Source organism: Canis lupus, chromosome 21, assembly GCF_003254725.2.
Source record: "Canis lupus dingo isolate Sandy chromosome 21, ASM325472v2, whole genome shotgun sequence".
Lineage (NCBI taxonomy): Eukaryota > Metazoa > Chordata > Mammalia > Carnivora > Canidae > Canis > Canis lupus.
In genome coordinates this window covers 37,960,239-37,979,246 of record NC_064263.1, presented here as the reverse complement: position 1 = coordinate 37,979,246, position 19,008 = coordinate 37,960,239, and the positions used below count along the sequence as shown (strand labels likewise).

The following is a 19,008-nucleotide window of genomic DNA, read 5'->3' as shown; positions in this document are numbered from 1 at the left end:
TGCTCATAAAAAAAGCTCCAGACGGAGATGGCTTCACCATAGCATTCTTTCAAACAGGGAAAGAATACCAGTCTCACCAAACTTTTCTAGGTAATAGGGTGAGTATCTCACTTTATTTTATGAGACTATAACCTTTATATCCAACATATGCCAAGAACATTATGAAAAACAGGAATTATAGGCCAACTCTCTCTCATAAACATAGATTCAAAATTCTAAAACAAAATATTAATAAAATCCAGTGACATATATAGGTATTTATATATATATATATATTTTTTAAATATCTTAATCAAATTTGCTTTATTCTGGGAATATGGGGATTGATGTGAGAAATAAAGACAGAAGAAAAATTATTAATTTTTTTTTTTACTCCCTACAGCCCACTGACAAGTCCTTTAAGAAAGGCAGAGTGACATTCCTCTAGGAACTCAGCTGCCTGGATGTTAATACTTTGCTAAAGAGCAAAAGGCAATCTTAGCCCAAGCTCCAGGATCTTATAAGTCTACTTTAACATATAAAAATTCCTTTAGAAATTTCCTTTATCTCTAAACTCCCCAAAATACTTGTTGGCAATCATCCCCCAAGCATATGACCCACCAATATACATCTGAAGGGTCTCATGACTAAGGTTTTATTAGATGATAATAAACGACAGTTTCCCAACAACAGCTAGCCCCCTCAAGGTCCTGGAACCCTTGCTTCCAAAATTCCTCAGAGTCTTACACTACCTCTAACCCCCTCCCAACTTGAAAGTATATAATGGGCCTCTCCTCTTGACCCCAGTATAGCTCCTTCTGCCCACAGGTCCTGTCCCTGTGCTTTAATAAACCACCTTTTTGCACCAAAGACATCTCAATTCTTTTTTGGCTGTCGGCTTTGAACTCTAATGTCTTTTCCTATGTTAGGGATGGTTTAACAGAGACACAGAATTAAACAATACAATTCACCACATTAATAAATGGAAAAAATCCAGGAATCATCTCCATAGAGGCAGAAAAAGCATCTGATAAAAATTGTACACCCATCCATGACATCCATGACTAAAAAGAGAAAAAAAAATGTCTTTAGTAAACCAGGATTAGAACGGAACTTCCTTAATTTTTTTTGAACTTCCGTAATCTGATAAAGGATATCTCTAATAAATAAATAAAATCTTTAAACAAAACAAGTCAAAGATCTGACCAAAGAATATCTGAGCAACCAATTAACATATGAAAAGATGCTCAACCTGATGAGTTACCCATGAAATCCCAAGTATTAAAAGCACAATGATACACTCTTCCACAGCTACCAGAATGATTTAAAAATAGACCCTATCAAGAGTTCTCAAGGATGTGGAGCAACTGGAACTCTCAAAGGCTGATGGTTGGGTAAAAATTGATACTTCTTGGAAAGTTGAGTGCTATCTACTGAAACTCAGCATATGCACACATACCCTGTGACCCAGCAACCCCCTCTGACATATACCCAACAAAAGACCTCAAGAATGCCAGCAGCATTACTTACAATAGTCATGAAGGGGTTCAGGACAGGCCATCCCAGAATGTGCCACTTTGGCACGTGTGTTATTTTGAGCTGAAAGCACTTGAAGTCCTGTGGTCTTAAGGGAAACTTTTGCCCCTCCTTTAAGTACACAGAAGACTCTAAATTGGGGGCTTTTCCCAGAAGAACGGTTTTTAACAGAGATAAATTTTTTAAAGGATGTTAAGTAATCTCTACGCCCAACATGGGTCTCAAACCTGTAACCCCAAGATCAAGAGTTGCATGCTCTACTGACTGGGCCAGCCAGGCACCCAGCAAAGAGGAATTTTATGTGAGTGAACCATCTACATGGTAAGGCAAACACCTAATTACCAAATATCTGCTCTTCCTACCACCCTGTGAATTACATTCCTTTCCTCTTAAGTCCTGGACCTCTGTTGTCCACTTTCTCCTCAGCTGAGAATGACATAGATATCTTATTTTGCCTATCTTTAGAATTTCCAAGTCTCTGTGGATTACCTATACAGATACCTATTAAATTTCATTTTCTCTGTTAATCTGTCTTATGTCAGTTTGATTCTTAGTCCAGCTACAGGACCTTTGAGGGGATAGGAATTCTTGCTTCCTGACACACAAAAAGCTGAAAAGAAAAAAATGTCCATCTATTATTGAGTAAATGAAAACATTGAGAGTATATTCATTCAATGAAATACTAAATGCAATGAAAATGAATGAATTACTATGGGCAATAACAATAATATTAATCTTATAAATAAAATTTTGAAAGAAAGAATCAAAATAGAAAATATATATCATTAATTCCATTTATATAAAATCCACAGACAGGAAAAACTAAGTTGTAATGACAGAAATCAAGTACCGAAATAATGCTTGGGAGAAGTTGATGACCAGGAGGGGAGCATAAGAGAGGCTTTGGGGGAGCTGAATTCTTCTTCTGAAAGATGGTCACATGAATATAATCACTTTGAGAAAATTCATCAAGTTGTACACTTACAATTTGTGCATTTTTATGTATGAGTGTATATTAAAATTTTTGTAAAGGGATCATTAGAAAGAAAAGAGGAGGAGCATCTGAGTGATGCAGTCCGTTGAGCTTCCCACTCTTGGTTTGGCTCATGTTATGATCTTGGGGTTGTAGGGTCAAGCCCTGGGGTAGACTCTGCTAAGCAAGGAGTCTCTCTTTGAGTTTCTCTTTCCATCTTCCTCTGTCCTTCCCTGACCCCAGGCGGGCAGGCACAAGCTCTAGCTCTTTCTCCCTCCCTCTCCATCAAATAAATACATAAATCTTAAAAGAAAAGAGGTGGTGAGGGAAGAGAGAAAGGAAAAAGGGAGAAAGGTGCCTGATATCACATATCAGTGTGCTTGACTACAAGCCTATGCTCTTCACCATTACTGCTTATGTATTTTTAGATTTTACTGGTAGTTTAAATACTCTTTTAATTGGAAACTGAGGACCTTGGTGAGTATGACTGGTAAGGAAGCCCTTGTGTGGGTCAAAGAATCAGCCTTTTTTAGGTCAGAAGTGGCTTTCTTGATTTCACCTGATTGCAATAGGTATGCTTTTTGTTCACCAAAACCCAGAGAATATTTTGTTCTTCTGGGCTGTTGTGGCTCTTCCATTCACACCTTAAAAATAAAACCCATTCAGGGATGCCTGGGTGGCTCAGTGGTTGAGTGTCTGCATTTACTCAGGCCATGATCTTGGGGTCCCGGCATCAAGTCCTACATTGGGCTCCCCAGAGGGAGCCTGCTTCCCCCTCTGCCTATATCTCTGCCTGTGTCTCTCATCAATAAATAAATAAATTTTAAAAATAAATAAATAGATCTCATTCAAAGGAGTTTCTCAAAAATGGTGATAGAAACAACTAAATAAATCTAATAAACAGAGGTAATGTTTCTTTGAATACAAAAGACAGAGATTTAATATTAATGTTTATCTATCAGTATAAAAACCACCAGGTTTTAAAACAGCATATTATAACATAATTAAATTAATTTATTTTTATATATTTATTAATATTTGTTATTCTGTATGTTTACATATAATTTACATTTATAATTATAATATATAATTATAATAACATATTTTTTGTAGAATCGAATACACACACATTTCAATACAATAGGAAAATGGGAAAATATCTGTAAAGATATATATCATAAGTTAACATAATTAACATAGTTATTGCTTGATATTTAGGAATGGGTTTTCTTTTTTCTCCTATACTTCTATTTTCAGTTCTTTTGATATGAATATATATTACTTAAGTGATCAAAAAAGTTTAAAAGTACATATTATATGATTTCATTTATATATATAAAGTTCATAAATAAGCCAAACTAATTGTTAGAAAGTCAGGACAGACATTATCCATGGGGATACAGTCAATAACCAGAATGGTACATAAGTGAGGCTTCTGGAATGCTAGTAAAGTTCTATTTCTTGATACAGGTTCTAGTTACATGGGACATTTAGTTTGTGAAAATTTATCAAGCTGTGCACTTTTCTGTATGTATAATTTAATTAAAAATTTACCCAAAACTTAAAAAAAAAAAAAAAAAGCCAAAAACTCTAAGTAGAGTGTTTTGGCTTCCCTAATAAAATATTCTGCCAATTGTTTTGCTTTTTCTCATATATGGCTTTTAATCTACTTTTTTCCCTGTCTGAATGAATTGCCCACAATCAGAAAAAAAAAAATCTCAACCTTAATATAGAATTATTAGTTTATTCTGAGCTCCAATTATACTTAATATTTTAAAAATAACTTATACAAGTATGATTTATCATTTCCCTTTCCTTCCCTCATGATTAAAAATGTCTTTTTAAAAAAATTATCTAAATGAAAGTTGTTTATTTTAAATTAGTTCAGTTAAAAAAATCTCATAGCATAGAAATCTTACAAATCTAACTTTTTAAAAATGTCTAAAGTTTCAGGGTACCTGGGTGGCTCAGGTCACAATCCCAGGGTCCTCGGGTTCCCCGCTCATCAGGGAACCTGCTTCTCCCTCTCCTTCTGTCCCTCCCCCATTTCCTCTCGTGCTCTCTCAAATAAATAAATAATAAATAAATAAATAAATAAATAAATAAAATCTTAAAAAAATAGATGTCAGAAGTTTCATTACAGTATATCAGAAACATTATGTGTCAACTATACTTCAATTAAAAAGTTTCATTACAGATATTATTAGTAATATTTACTTATATTTACCTGATAATGAGGTTTATACCATTGCTTTAAGTCCCAATCCCAAAGAATCATCTGGGGAAAAAGAAAAAGACAAAAAACCACTTCGTTACAAACCAGAAATAAACAAATATATGTAAGACAAAATGGAACATCTTCAATTATACCTAGCTTACAGTTTGGGAGAGTAATTGGGAAAGTGAGAATAAAAATTATCTCTAGACAGAATATTCCATAAATTATGCACTCTGATTGAGAAATCAAAAAAATAGAATAAGGTCACTCTAATAAGCTATATTAACCTTCAAAATACCCATTACCACAATAAGGAAAATACAAATCAGAATAACACCCAGTTACCAAAAATACAAGAAAAATTACAAATCATCAGACACTCTCCCTCCCCTCATCATCTTCAAAGGATCATCACTCAACATTCTAAAGCAGTGTCAATGGGTGGTGCTATTTCCTTACTAATAAGGCACTTCTGTCAAAAGCAGTTTAAAAAGCCTGTCCTTTGGGTTAGATTAAGTATAAAGTAATGGATTTTAAAAAGCAACATTCAACCCTTTTGATATGCAGATAATTAGGATGGTTTTCCTATTTGTCTTCTTTATAGGCTACCAATGATAACTTCTTAGTCCCAGACTAGTATTTTCCTCTCTGTTTTCTTCCCAGAAAGCTTTCTGGCTGCTTCCCCTTCTCATAGTCACCATGCTCTAGAAGAAAACATTAGCTTTAATTTAGCAAGCTATAACTACTACCTATAATTAATCCTAAATTTCTCTTAAGTTTACTTAATTGGTCTCCATTTGCCAAAATAAATTGATTATAATGGCAATTTTCTATATAGCTTTGAACCTTAGGCTCGAATTTAAACCTAGTTAATTTGTAATATAACCACCTGATTTCTATATGCTGAATATTTTTTTTCAAGTAAATTCTACCCCCAACAGGGGCTCCAACTCACAACCCCAAAATTAGGAGTCACGTGCTCTACTGACCAAGCCAGCCAGGCGCACCCATATGGTGAACTCTGCTGTTTTTCATCCTTTGTCGTCTGTCTCCTGGATGCAAAAGATCTTAAAGTGTTATCCACTCTATCACCGGCCTAATATTTTATCAGGAGTTGGCATATTGTTGTTTTTTTTTTTCTGTAGAGGGACAGATAGTAAATATTTTAGGCTTTGCAAGCCACCTAAGGTCACTGTGACATAATCTTATTTTGTTTGTTTTACAATGCTTTAAAATGCAAAAACATTCTTAGCTGGAGAGCCATACAAAAACAGGATGCTGGCTGAATTTGGTCAGTAGGCTATATAGCTCGTTGACCCCTATTTTAGGTAATATACCCAACCCTAATCACTCAAAAAATTATCAGTTGTCATTATCACCATATCCTTCTCAACATCCTTGCAGAGGGTCATTTCTTGCCAGTGAAAGAAATCTATTTCTTCCCAAAGAAAATCCAGACATACAATACTATAACCACATCTAAAACTTCAGTACAAAAAAACAACAACAACAACAACAAAAAAACTTCAGTACCCACAGAAGAGCTGTTGTATGTAACTATATGCAAAGTACTTCATGAATATTAGTAGACTCATTAAATTTATGCAGTATTTTATATGGCCCTAAGTGTAATCCTGACATAATTATTTCAGGTTGTGATTTGACCAGAACACATTCTAGATTCTAGACACATTAATTAATGAGGTTTAAGATGTTAATTACTCTCTCAGAACACTCACATTAAGAGTAATGTAACTTGGGGTGTCTGGGTGGCTCAGTGGGTTAAAAGCAGCCAACTCTTGATTTGGCTCTGGTCATGATGGTAGGGCTCTGGGATTGAGCACCGCGAACAGACTCCACGCTCAACCCGGGTCTGCTTGTCCCTCTCCCTCTGCTTCTCCCTGTCCCATTCTGTCTACTTCTCTAAAATAAATAAATAAATATTTTTTAAAAAGAGTAACTTGACCTAAATCCCCTTGTTTCTTTTATACTTGGCATTGCTATGCTCCACTTTGTCCATGTTATTCTTACACACTTGGTATTTTTTTAAAGCGTTTATTTATTTGAGAGAGACAGAGAAAGAGCTCATGCTTACCAGCAAGCACATACACGTGCACACAAACACAAGCAGGAGGAGGGGCAGAGGGAGAGGGAGAAGAAGCAGACTCCGTGCTGAGCAGGGAGCCCAACAAGGTCTATCCCAGGACCCCGGGATCATGACCTGAGCCAAAGGCAGATGCTCCACCACTGAGCCACCCAGGCATCCCCACAATTGGTATTTTAGACTCAACTGCAATACTTTACTTCTGTCCTTAATTTAGCCTGTCAAATTTTTCTTTTGAGATTGAGGATGTCAACTCTCCACCATTCCTCTCATCATCTGCAAATCTGAGTTTTTCTTAAGTACACCAATAGAAGCACAGAATAGACAGGCGTGAAGTCAGAGCCACATGATGTGTCACCAAAAATTACCTAGGAGATAGGCATCAATTCACTAATTTGCATTCTAAATCTACAAACTTTCCTAACTGTACTGTCCTCCAAAACATACTTCTACGTTTCTCCTACAAAGTTTGCCAAAATCAAACAGTGACAAATGCCGATTCCTTACTTTCCCAAATCATGAATCTAAGTAGAAGCTGATCTTTTGCTAAATCAAGCACATTTTCATTAGGACAGTTTCTTAACATTGAGTCTTCCTTGTTCCCCACTTCATTCACCTACATGACAATTAAATAAATATATCTTTTTAAATGCTTGTACTCTAATGCCAGAACCATATCTGTATTCATATCATGCATCCTTAATGGTAGCCCTATCACTCCCCAGCAGGTAAAAATTGGTTCTTAGGAGACACACACACACACACACCAAAAAAAAAATCTTAAAAATAATAAAATGGTTGTAGCCCTCCAAATGCCACATAACATAAATAGACAGACCGTCAATCTACAGTATTGAAATTTCATTGAAGGGGAGGGACAATTAGAGAAAAAAAAATGTCTAAAACAGCTCCTTAGGGGAATGATAATGAAATTAAGGTTGAGAAAAAAATGCTATAAAGGAGTCTGGTTTCTTGCTTATCAAAGCAACATTAGCTTATATTCTGAGGGAAACTGTCGAGGATGCCGACTCAGAAGCTGCTGCTGTAACAGGAGAGCTAATGTACACCCTATTCTAACAGCCCTTGGAGGTCTTTGTCTGAGATCCCCTGCATGTTAGGGGCTGAGAAGAGGCACAGTGAAAGTCACAAACTGCTAGAAGACTGTCTTCCATTTAATCTGAACAACAAGCATATTAGTGATTTTGAGAAAACAAAATTTTTGCATAGGTAGTAGAAGACATATGATCCAGGAATTCTGCAGCTAGGTATATCTAAAAGCAATGCTATTCGAAGTGTGCTCCAAGTAAGATAAAGAAATTAAGAGTACATGTTTAGAAACAGGTTGCTGAAATATTTCTAGTGTATTTTATAAAAGCATCAATTCACAACCAACAAATTAGGAGAAAAACCTTTCCAAAACTTGAATTTGCTATATAGTCGAACTAAGTGCACATAACTGCACTGTTCGGGGTAGCAAGAAAACTAGATATAACCCAAATGTCTATCCAAAACAAAATGGGGAAATTTGAGTATATTCATATTATGGAATACAATGGTGAAAATAAATGAAGTACAGCTACATACCATATAAATAAATCCCAGAAACATAAGATTGAATGAGAAAAGTCACAGGATACCTACAGCAGAATTTCATACATGTAAAATATACTGAAATATACTTTTTAGGAATATAAACATATGGGAAACTATAAAGAAATTCAGGATGGGGATTGTTTCCAAGGGAAAAGAGAAAAAAAAATGGATCTGGGAGTGGCATACAGGGAACTTCAAAGTTATTGGTAATGTTCAAAATTAATGGTAATGGAAAGTATAGATGGCATTTGTTATCCTTTGTCTGTACTTTATGCATACTTTACAAGTATTTATTAAGCTTTAATTAAGAATTTAGAAAGGTAAAGAAGACAGTGACTGGTGAAAACGCTTAAGAAATTGTGCTGTAAATGTCAAGAATGAAATGGGACAATAGTTGGGAAAGAATGTGGGGCTAATACTTTATTTTATTGTTAACATGGTTAACAAAAACTCTAGGTTCTAGAGCTTGTCTATACCTGATAAGAATGATCCAGGACAGTAGGAGAACTAATAATACAAGACAGATTGAGAGAGATATTCAAAGTAACAAAATCCTTAAGGAAAATATTGTTCAATGTCTCTATAATATTAGATAAAATTTAAACTAGGAAACAGTAATGGAGGATTAGCCATTATTTATCAGATTATGATCTGCGAATCACTAGTCATTCATCAATGCCCTGGAATATTTAGAGGGAAAAGGAATCTATGTAGTTTATATATATTCCAAAATTGTGAGACACAAGATTAATTCAGAAATCTCATCATCTTCATCTTAATAACAATTATATTCTTAAAAGCTAGGTAGGTAGGAAAAAAAAAGTTAGGTAGGTGCCCTAAGGCCTGTGTTATTCTTTACGAGTCAACTAAAATATTTTCATGTCGTTGGGATATTACTGTTCACATCTATTAAATTTGCATTCTTTTCATTGTGTTGCACTATATCTCCAATCAAAAAAAGAAATGGCTCAAAGCTGATTTCCTAAAGCTTGAAGTGTTGATAAAAATAGAAACATAAATAACTCAGAGTAAATGTCAGGCCTAGATTAAGAACAAGACTTTAATGCAAAGAAATATAAATCTAATGCAAATACCACACAAAGCCACAGAAATGAAAATATTAGTAGGACATACAGCAGTGACTATCTAAAAGCTAATTTTTTTAGACTTGTAAGTCATTTACCCTGTATTCTTCTGCATATTTTCCACTCTGAAACTTAACTGAATAATGATGATAGGAAGCCATGAAAACTTTTAAGACATATTCAAATGAAACATAAAAATCTTTTTGGTAAACCAACAGAATTTTTCTAGAACAAAGTACATAACGCTTTCTTATATGAATCTGAAGATTTTTGTTTTTAAAACAGAAGAGACAAAATCTATAGAGGCACCTTCCAGATTCTGTACTTCTCACTCCAAACGCATATAAAAAAAAGATAAACTATTGCCGAGAGCTTTGTAAATCCAGCCACACAGATGATAAGCATTATGCCGGAAGAGAGAACAGATCAAATAATTTCCAACAAATACTTACCATATGACACCTTGGGACATCACAGAATTGAAAAGGCATGTGATGTAGAAGAGTAATTACTACCATATTTGCATACAGCAGATATTTCACTTTACTGCTGGATAAATGCATTCATGTATTAAGCCTGAATCAACTCTTGTTATGTACAATACTTAGGAGGAAGAGTGGTAGACAGGTTTTTATGTGTCTATCACTGAAAACCCATGCTACAAAAAGCTATTTTCTCCCCTATTTAATGATTATTTCAGAACTCTAACAGAAACTGAGAAGCCAATGTTAGAGTAAGTTCTAAGAGAATCAGTTTTCAGTGCAGCAAGGAGAAGTCTTGCTAAACAATGAGAATGTCTCCTAACTGCAAGTTTATACGCTACTCTATTCACAGAAAACAGCTGGTAGTTTGAAACACATATACTGGTCATAATTCAGCATTAAAGAAATAGCATAAATATAACTGCACTCAATTTTTGGCCACGGAATATACATCTTTTCACTGTACTGTGGAAAATGGAGCAAATGCAAAACTCTTAAAAAACAAATATATAATATAAAAATAAATAGCAAATTCAATAGAAGCATTTTCTTCAATAAAATGCACAGAACTTCTATTTCTCAAGCTTTTAAAGATTTATTTGGAGTTTGTGTGTGTGTGGGGGGGAGGAGGGACAGAAAGGGAATCCCAGCAGAATTCTTACTGAGTGTGGAGGGTGATGCAGGGCTCGATCCCACGACCCTAAGATCATGACCCCAGTCAAAATCAAGAGTCCGGTGCTTAACCAACCAAGCCGTCAGGCACCCCTATCTCTTAAGCTTTTAAAGTAGATAATGCCCATTAACTTAGCAACTGACACAGCTCTGAAAATAATCTTTGGTGAGAAATCTCTTTATAATTGCAGGGTCCATGTTGAATTTGAGTATTCAGAACCAGCAGCCAAAAACACTTGCTGGCTTCCATCACCCAATTATGATTTTGCTTGGATTTTTCTAATTAAAGAGAAATAGAGAAAAGAAAGAATTTGGTTGGATACAGAATGAACCTATGAATGGATACAGAATGAAACACACACCCTAGTTACTTACCAGTGAGCTACAATAGAGATACCCTTAATACTGCAAACAATGTCCATGGATATAAAAATATAGTAATTTTTTTTAGTTTTTAAAAATTATAATGAATCATTTTTATACATTTATCTAAAATTGGCAGGTGCCTACCACACATACTGAATATATAGTGTATGATACATGGATATTAAAAGTTTAAGAAAAGGTGGCAGAAACATTCATTCCTCCCATGTAATAATATATAGCTGTTTTAAAATCTTACTTGCAAGTAAACAGTGTATGTGATTATATATATATTTCCCAAGTCTGCAAATTTTAGGCATCTAAACTTTAGTACCAATACCAAAGTAGATTCTGTAAATAATTTAAATATAAAAATAAATAATTTAAATTAGCTAAATCTTGAATCACAGTAAAAAAAAAAGAGTCTGTAGTTGGTATGGTATGTTTTCAGAATATGGTTCTACTATATTAAAAGACATTGTTTAATGAAAGTATGAAATTTTAATTGCTGTTTTAGGAGCTACCAATATTTATGTTTCCTTCTAAGCTCAAATGTACTATAAAAGTTATTATATATCTTCACACCCTGTGGTTATCTGTTCAAAACTAATTTTACAAACAGCATTCTAAGTAACGTATGAGGTATATACTACTAGAAGAATTTTTTTTTTAGTTGATTTGATAAAGTGAACCCAAGACTACATCTTCATATAAATTCAACTTTGTGGTTAAAAAGTTAAATCCTGATAAAAGTTTCTGTTTGAATATGTTTATAAGTCCAACATGCTTTACAGAGCTCTACAAAACCACCAATACCACAGTGAAGCATCAGCAGTGCAACCAGGAGATGTTATCAGGTTCAATTACGTCAATGAGGTTTTATTTCATTGTTCCCTATGTAGCTGAAAAGAAAAACATGTATGTGCCTTCAAGTTAAACTTACAGAACTGTTGTACTTATGTGAAATTTTAAAAATATTTATCATGGTATAGCTGTGACTTAACTGTTAATAATACCCTTTATTCTCATATTTCTTAATGACATTTTACTTGAGCTTTGTGTATAAATCTATGCTAATGAAACAGATTGAATTTCAGTATTTCCAACTTTTTCTATTTCTGTGCCTTCCAACTTAGGCCCAATAAAGAAACCATTAAACTCTGTGATTGTATTTATTGAACATAAGCCAGAAACATAAATGGACAGCCGAAGCATTAAGCTAAAACTGGACTTTCTAATAGTCTACAGTGCAAAGATTGCACCCTGCACCCCTATATGACAAAGCAGGGCCGCAGACAGAAGAGCTGAGAAGCAGGAAAAAAAGTGTGTGTGTGTGTGTGTGTGTATAGGGAAGGTGGTAGGAAGACTAATATTACTTGGATATTGCCCCTACTAATCAAACAATATGATCATGGTAACTTAGACCATATGCTATGTACCAGCACTATGTTAGACACTTAATACATACTGTCTCCTTTAATCTTTGCTAGAATTCTCGGTGGTAAGCTTCTCCTCCCATTTTATAGATGACACAACAGAGGCTAAGTAAGGTGAAGTAATCTGCCAAAGTCACATGACGAGTAAATGGCAGAGACAGAAACTAAATTTGGCTCTCACTCCAATGCTTTAAGGATTCTTAACCATGAAGCCACCCACTATCATTTTATTATCATTTACTAAATACAATCAGGTGTCAGCGGTGTGACAGATACTTGGCAGCCATGTAAAATCACAACTTTGCAGGTCACCCCATTTTCTACAGGGAGAAGCTGAGGCTTGGTGACTATACTAATAATTCTGTATCTGCCTCCCTGTTTCCTTCTTTGCCCTGCCCTCCGTCCTCGGGAGGTTGGTGCCTCTTTCTGCATCACCTCAGCTCCCATGCAGCTGGTTTCTGTTTAGGTTGGGACCCACCAACAGGAAACGAGAATCTGAGAGGAAAGAGAAACCAAGGTCATTTCTTTCTGCTGCCTACGTACGCACCATTGTCCCTGGTAATAGCTGTGTGTGTCCCCCACCAACCCCGTGACTCCAACACTTACCAGACGGCCTTCCCTTCACAGCTGAAGCTGTGACTCTGAAAACACGAATTCCACCTCTATTTTCCCACAGCCCCAGGTGAAGTAGCAGCTTTTCATGCTAGCTAGTCTCTAACCATCTCTTGTCCATTCTCTTAGCCCTGCTCATTTTCTCAAAGTAGATTCTTCACGAAAATCTTTTTATTAGAACCACCTTGAGGGATCCCTGGGTGGCGCAGCGGTTTAGCTCCTGCCTTGGGCCCAGGGCGCGATCCTGGAGACCCGGGATCGAATCCCATATCGGGCTCCTGGTGCATGGAGCCTGCTTCTCCCTCTGCCTATGTCTCCGCCTCTCTCTCTCTCTCTCTGTGTGACTATCATAAATAAATAAAAATAAAAAAAAAAAAAGTTTTAGAACCACCTTGAAATGAATTCTATTTCTGCACCCCTAAATAGTACAGGGATGTTGTAACTAAGTAAATTAATAAATAAATAGCTAGTAAATCACAGAGCTGAACTCAAGAATCTGAACTCAAATTTTATCTCCCTCCAATTTTATTCCCCTCCTACTATGTAAAAGGAGAAGTATTCATGCTTTTTTATGAGAGCTTTCATTCCCCAAATGAAAAGTATCTACCAAGACTTTTTTTCTAATCCAATCACTCTCTAAAATCTGATCCCATCTTTTCTGCATTTCATGCAGTTACTATAGACGGACTTTCTGAGTCAATTCCATAAACATACTAGATCCGTCTGCCTACTTGAAGATATTCAAAGCTACTCTCTGCCTCTCTCCTACAACATCATTTTCTCTCTCTACAAAATCAGTCCCATTAGATTATAAACATGCTGCAATTTCTCACATCTCACCTTCACATATCTTCTTGGGATCACACTTACACCCGGCCACTGTCCCATTTCTCTGCTCCCTTTTAGAGCAAAACTCCTCAAAGGAGTGACGTTTGCCTGTTGTTTCCAAATCCACTCCTATAATTCTCTCTTAAGAGGACACTGATCTAGCTACGTTGGTTTATTTACTGGTCCCTGAACATGCCGGGCAAGTCCCAATAAACTTCATTCCCCTTATCTTTTTCTTGGAAAAAGCAAAAGGAAATAAATTACATAATACTGTATTATAAGGTATGATTTTCTGAAGCTGGACTGATAATTCAGATTTTAAGTAGGACCCGAAATACAAGTTTTGTTCTGTTTTCTGTCAAGAATACAAAATCTGAGATAAAGATATTTAAAGGGACAGGAATAAACATTAGGTTGAGTGAGCAAAATACAAAATACGAAAGTACGAAAGTCATACACTGAAATACATAGAGCTTTAACCTGTGAAAGTACCAATTTCTGAAATCTCTGTCCTACTGATAAACTAGTAAACACTCAAAATTTTTGTTTTAAGACTATTTTGTTTTTACCGTTTGATGTTCTGAAATAGAGTAAAACACCTTTTTTGAAACCTTACAATTTTTCATTATTATTTAAAAGTTACAAAACAGTTCCACATACCATGGCCTAATTAGCGTGCTAATGTAATATCTTCTATCTTACCAGTGTTCTTAAATCTCTTATTCTCTCTAGAAATTTTCAAAGTTTTATCTACCTGTTCCTCTTCCAGATCTCCTATGTCTTTCTCAATATCTATCTTGGTGCATGCCTCAACTGCTTTCTCTAACCTATGACTGAACAAAATTTTATCTCCATCCCTGACACAGACTCTACATTCTCACCAAAGGACATATTGTTCTGGGGGTAATATGTCGAAACTAACTGTAAAAAATTGGAATTGTAAACCTTTAAAGAAAATAATTTCAGAACGCCTGAGTGGCTCAGCGGTTGGGCATCTGCCTTTGGCTCAGGGTGTGATCCCAGAGTTCTGGGATCGAGTCCCACATCAGGCTCCCTGCAAGGAGCCTGCTTCTACCTCTGCCTATTTCTCTGCTTCTCCCTCTCAGTCTGTGTCTCTCATGAATAAATAAATAAATCTTAAAAAAGAAAAAAAGAGGGCAGCCTGCGTGGCTCAGCGGTTTAGCGCCGCCTTGGGCCCAGGGCCTGATCCTGGAGACCCGGGATCGAGTCCCATGTTGGGTTCCCTGCATGGAGCCTCCTTCTCCCTCTGCCTGTGTCTCTGCCTCTCTGTGTGTCTGTCATGAATGAATAAATTAAAAAATCTTAAAAAAAATAATTTCTATTTTCCCCCTACCATGAATGAATAAAATATCTTCCTTTTACGTTGCAATATGATGTTTAGTAAAATTTAAGCTAGTAAGAGGATCAAATTAATAATAGCAAATATTTTTTAAAACCTTACTAAAACACTTGAAGAATTCAGGATTGCATGAGGAATATCCTAATAAATATTCTAGAATTCTAAGTGTGGTTGATAAACAAGACCAAAAGAGAAAAAGAAAATGGCTCCTCACTTCGAAAACAAAAATTTGCTACAAACTTGATTCTGGGTCTGGAAAGAAAACCAGGAGATCATGAGGTCCTTCCAGGTCGATGTGGGATCCACCTAAGATGGTGATCTTACAACCAAACCTAAAGACACCCTCATCTCTACATACAGTAACAGGTAGACCAATGCCCAAGCCCAGGCTCAGACACTATACTCCACTGCTTCCATCTACATATGGCTCAAACAGAGGAGTCTGGGTTGCTTTTTTCCTCACAATCAGCTCTATACAGCTCACACAACTAAAAGATCCACAAATCACAGACATTCGAGTAAAAGAAAGGAGCTAGCTGGTCCTACAGACAAGCACAACCTCTGACTAACAAAGCAAATACAACATGTATTTCGCCTCTGATTGCCCTTTAAAATTTATTTGGGGGCAGATAAATTATAGTTTAAACTTAAGAATGGTGAGCCAACCAAGACACAAGCAGTACTGTTGAAATAGTAGAAAGAGAGAGAAAGAGAGAGGAAAAATTTAAAAATAACATGCAAAATCTCTGCTGGAAGTCCCTTTGTTTCGGAATCTGCTCTCTGGCTCTTTTGTATCTGGGTCTCATCTAATGTGTTTACAGAGACACATAATCTTTATATTCCCAAATAATACAATGGAGAGTGCTATGTGGGTATTTTACCATGGGCAGAGATTACAAGTATACTTCATCACCAATTTGTGATCTCTGCCTCAAGAGGAATACTGAAGGGGACTGAAATAAAGACTCTTCAAGGAAAAAGCTAGAATTTCCCTTCAAGGGCTCAACTCTAGGCTTTGATATCCTCTCTGCAGTCTACCCATCCTACACTGTCTTTGACCATTAGAATGATCAATGCCAGCTATGGGCCCAGGACCATTCTGACTATCGAAGTTTCCCATTTTCAAACATGGGTTTTGTCCAATCCATCTTTGGACAGAGAGTGGGAAGCCCTGTAGGTAATATCTAAATACTGTTTGAGTCATGCATTTGAAAGAGAACAAACGGTCCGTCTCAATCTTTTAGTGTTGTCAAATTTCTGTCTCATTGCAGCTGAAACAAAGTAAAGCCTACTTAAAAAAGGAGAGGCACCATATGCAAACCATATGGTCTGGCAAACCATATGCAACAAAAGCGAGTGAAAACATGTATGTTCACTATGTTAGGCATTCTGTTGGGAGCTTTACGTACATTATTACATTCAACCTTCATATTCAACCTGTGAGATCAGGGTTTTTTTTTTTTTTTTTTAATGTATAATGAAACTTAGATTAAATAATTTGTTGAATGACTCATTTTAAAAATTCCTCTTTCTTCTTCCTTATACCAATCTAATTCAATCTAGATATTTCTGATTTTCTGTCATCACCATATTTTTACATTTTTATTACATCAAGCCTGGATCACTTAAACCAGCCTCCAATCAATTTTCCTCTCTTACAATTACATCCACTTTATACAATAAAATCAATCTTCAAAGCCATTTGTATCATGTTACTATCCTATTATAAATATTGAGAATATATTTTAGCTGAAAGGAATTTGGAAGTCAACAATTCCACTCTTCTCATTTTACAGACAGAGGAAACAAGGACCAGAGTAATTAAGTTATTTTCCTTCTCTTTCTTACTTCTGCGCCTAACCTCATTCAATTAAAAAAATCTACCTGTAGGCAGACATCTGAATTTTTTTTAAAGGAACGGTTTGGTTTTAAGTGAGACAAGCCTTCTGCAAAGAAAATACAAACATCTCTCTCTGATTACCTTTTATAATTCTACCAACTTAACTGTCCAACTATGATCACATCTGATTATCTCCCCAAACCAACTGCGGGGGTGGAGTGGGTAGATAGACCTGGAAATGCAATCTGCTTACCACTTTCTGCATCTGACTTAAACCTTATTTTCCTTGGTTTTATTCTTTACTTCCTATTTCTTAAACTCAGTTGATATATCTGACCTCTTCAAACAGAAGAGGTACTTAAAGGCCACAGTGAAAGTATTCTTTAAACAATAAAGCTTTTTGGAAGCAGCAGCTGTAAGCTAATTTAGAAATTAATAATCAGAAATAGATTATTCAATATGAAGAAGCACATTGCCAGTATGGTTAAGATATAAGACCAGAAACAGATTCTGGTAAATGGCTACATCTCCAAAACACAAAAGATATTCTATACAATAATGACTATTTTGGAAAGCAGCATAGGTATGATTAAGAATATTTGCTTGTCACTTGTGTGAAACAAAACAACTTCACATGGATAAAATTTTAAATAATTATTACTATCATTGTTAATCACTGTAACAGAGATACATTTACTAGGCCTTTTTCTGCCTTTATTATGCAACTGAATGTTAAATTTAGGAGATAAAGACATTAAAGAAAGTTGTCATAAAGGCATAGATTGTAATTAACCAAGAAAAAAATTTAAAATCAATGTATAGTAACAAAATTATTCTTTTTTGCATTTAAAATGAAAATTTACCATTTTTATTTGTGATTTTATTGGTCAGATACAAATTATTCAGGTTGCCAGCAGAATCTGTTTGACACTGGTAGGCATTAGTTGAGTAAATAAGTTTTGTCATGGTAACAGAGCTTAAAATTAAGCAAACAGAGATACTAGCCCCATAGTGACTTGATTTGAAAATGAAAATAGAACCTCTGGTCTATTAAAAAAAAAATCAGATCCCCAAGGATTGTCATAGTATATCCTAAAATTGTGAAATAAAGTGTACTAAAAGCTTTATGCTTTGCATGAGCAAAATGACTTTTTAAAATAAATTTTAACTAGAGATAATACATTTTAAGGAAAACATCACCATGTTGTAGACCATCAAACACTAATTTTCCATGGATAAAATTTAAAAATCTGAGAATTACTTCACATGAATTTTTATTATAATGTGAGATGATCAGCTAAAGAAACTGACAGATCAAAATCAAGCCTCACGTAATTTTTAGAGATCCTATATAAACTGAGGGCAACTGCTGACTGTCCAGTGTGGAATAAATTTATTCTCCCAAACATTAAAGTTTCTGATAGTGCTGCACAAGTAATAGTCATCAACAGTACAACAGTAGCTCCCCCTGGCATAAAAAAGGAAACTAGACAGGGGCACCTGAGTGGCTCAGTTGGTTGAGCATATGCCTTCGGCTCAGGTCATGATGCCGGGGTCCTGGGATCAAGTCCCACATCTGGCTCCTTGTGGGAGCCTCCTTCTCCCTCTGCCTAGGTCTCTGCCTTTCTCTGTCATGAATAAATAAATAAAATCTTTAAAAAAAAAAAAAAAGGAAACCACTTAGTTATATTAAGACCTGTCAATGATCAATATATAAGAATTTTTTTAAATACCTCTATTTTTAACTTAATAGTCTTTTTTTCCCCTAAATTGACAGCTGCTCATTGATGAGGGGGAAAAAACCACACCAACCTAGTGTTTTGCCAAGATTAGTGAGGCTAGCACAGTGACAAATTGTGCTAATTCTTGACAACAAGGCCATTAAAAAACAAACTAACCTAGCCTTTTTGGTATGCTGATGGTTAAT

General features: G+C 35.5%; 1 protein-coding gene across 1 annotated transcript in view; it reads right to left on the bottom strand.

Moving 5' to 3' along the window:
* The window catches only part of PDE3B (phosphodiesterase 3B), a 167,512-nt gene that overhangs the window by 66,322 nt on the left and 82,182 nt on the right, over window positions 1–19,008 (bottom strand). Inside the window, exon 2 of the mRNA XM_025459572.2 lies at window positions 4,716–4,766. Coding sequence (XP_025315357.2) covers window positions 4,716–4,766 — 51 coding nt within the window. The remainder of the gene's footprint in view (window positions 1–4,715; window positions 4,767–19,008) is intronic.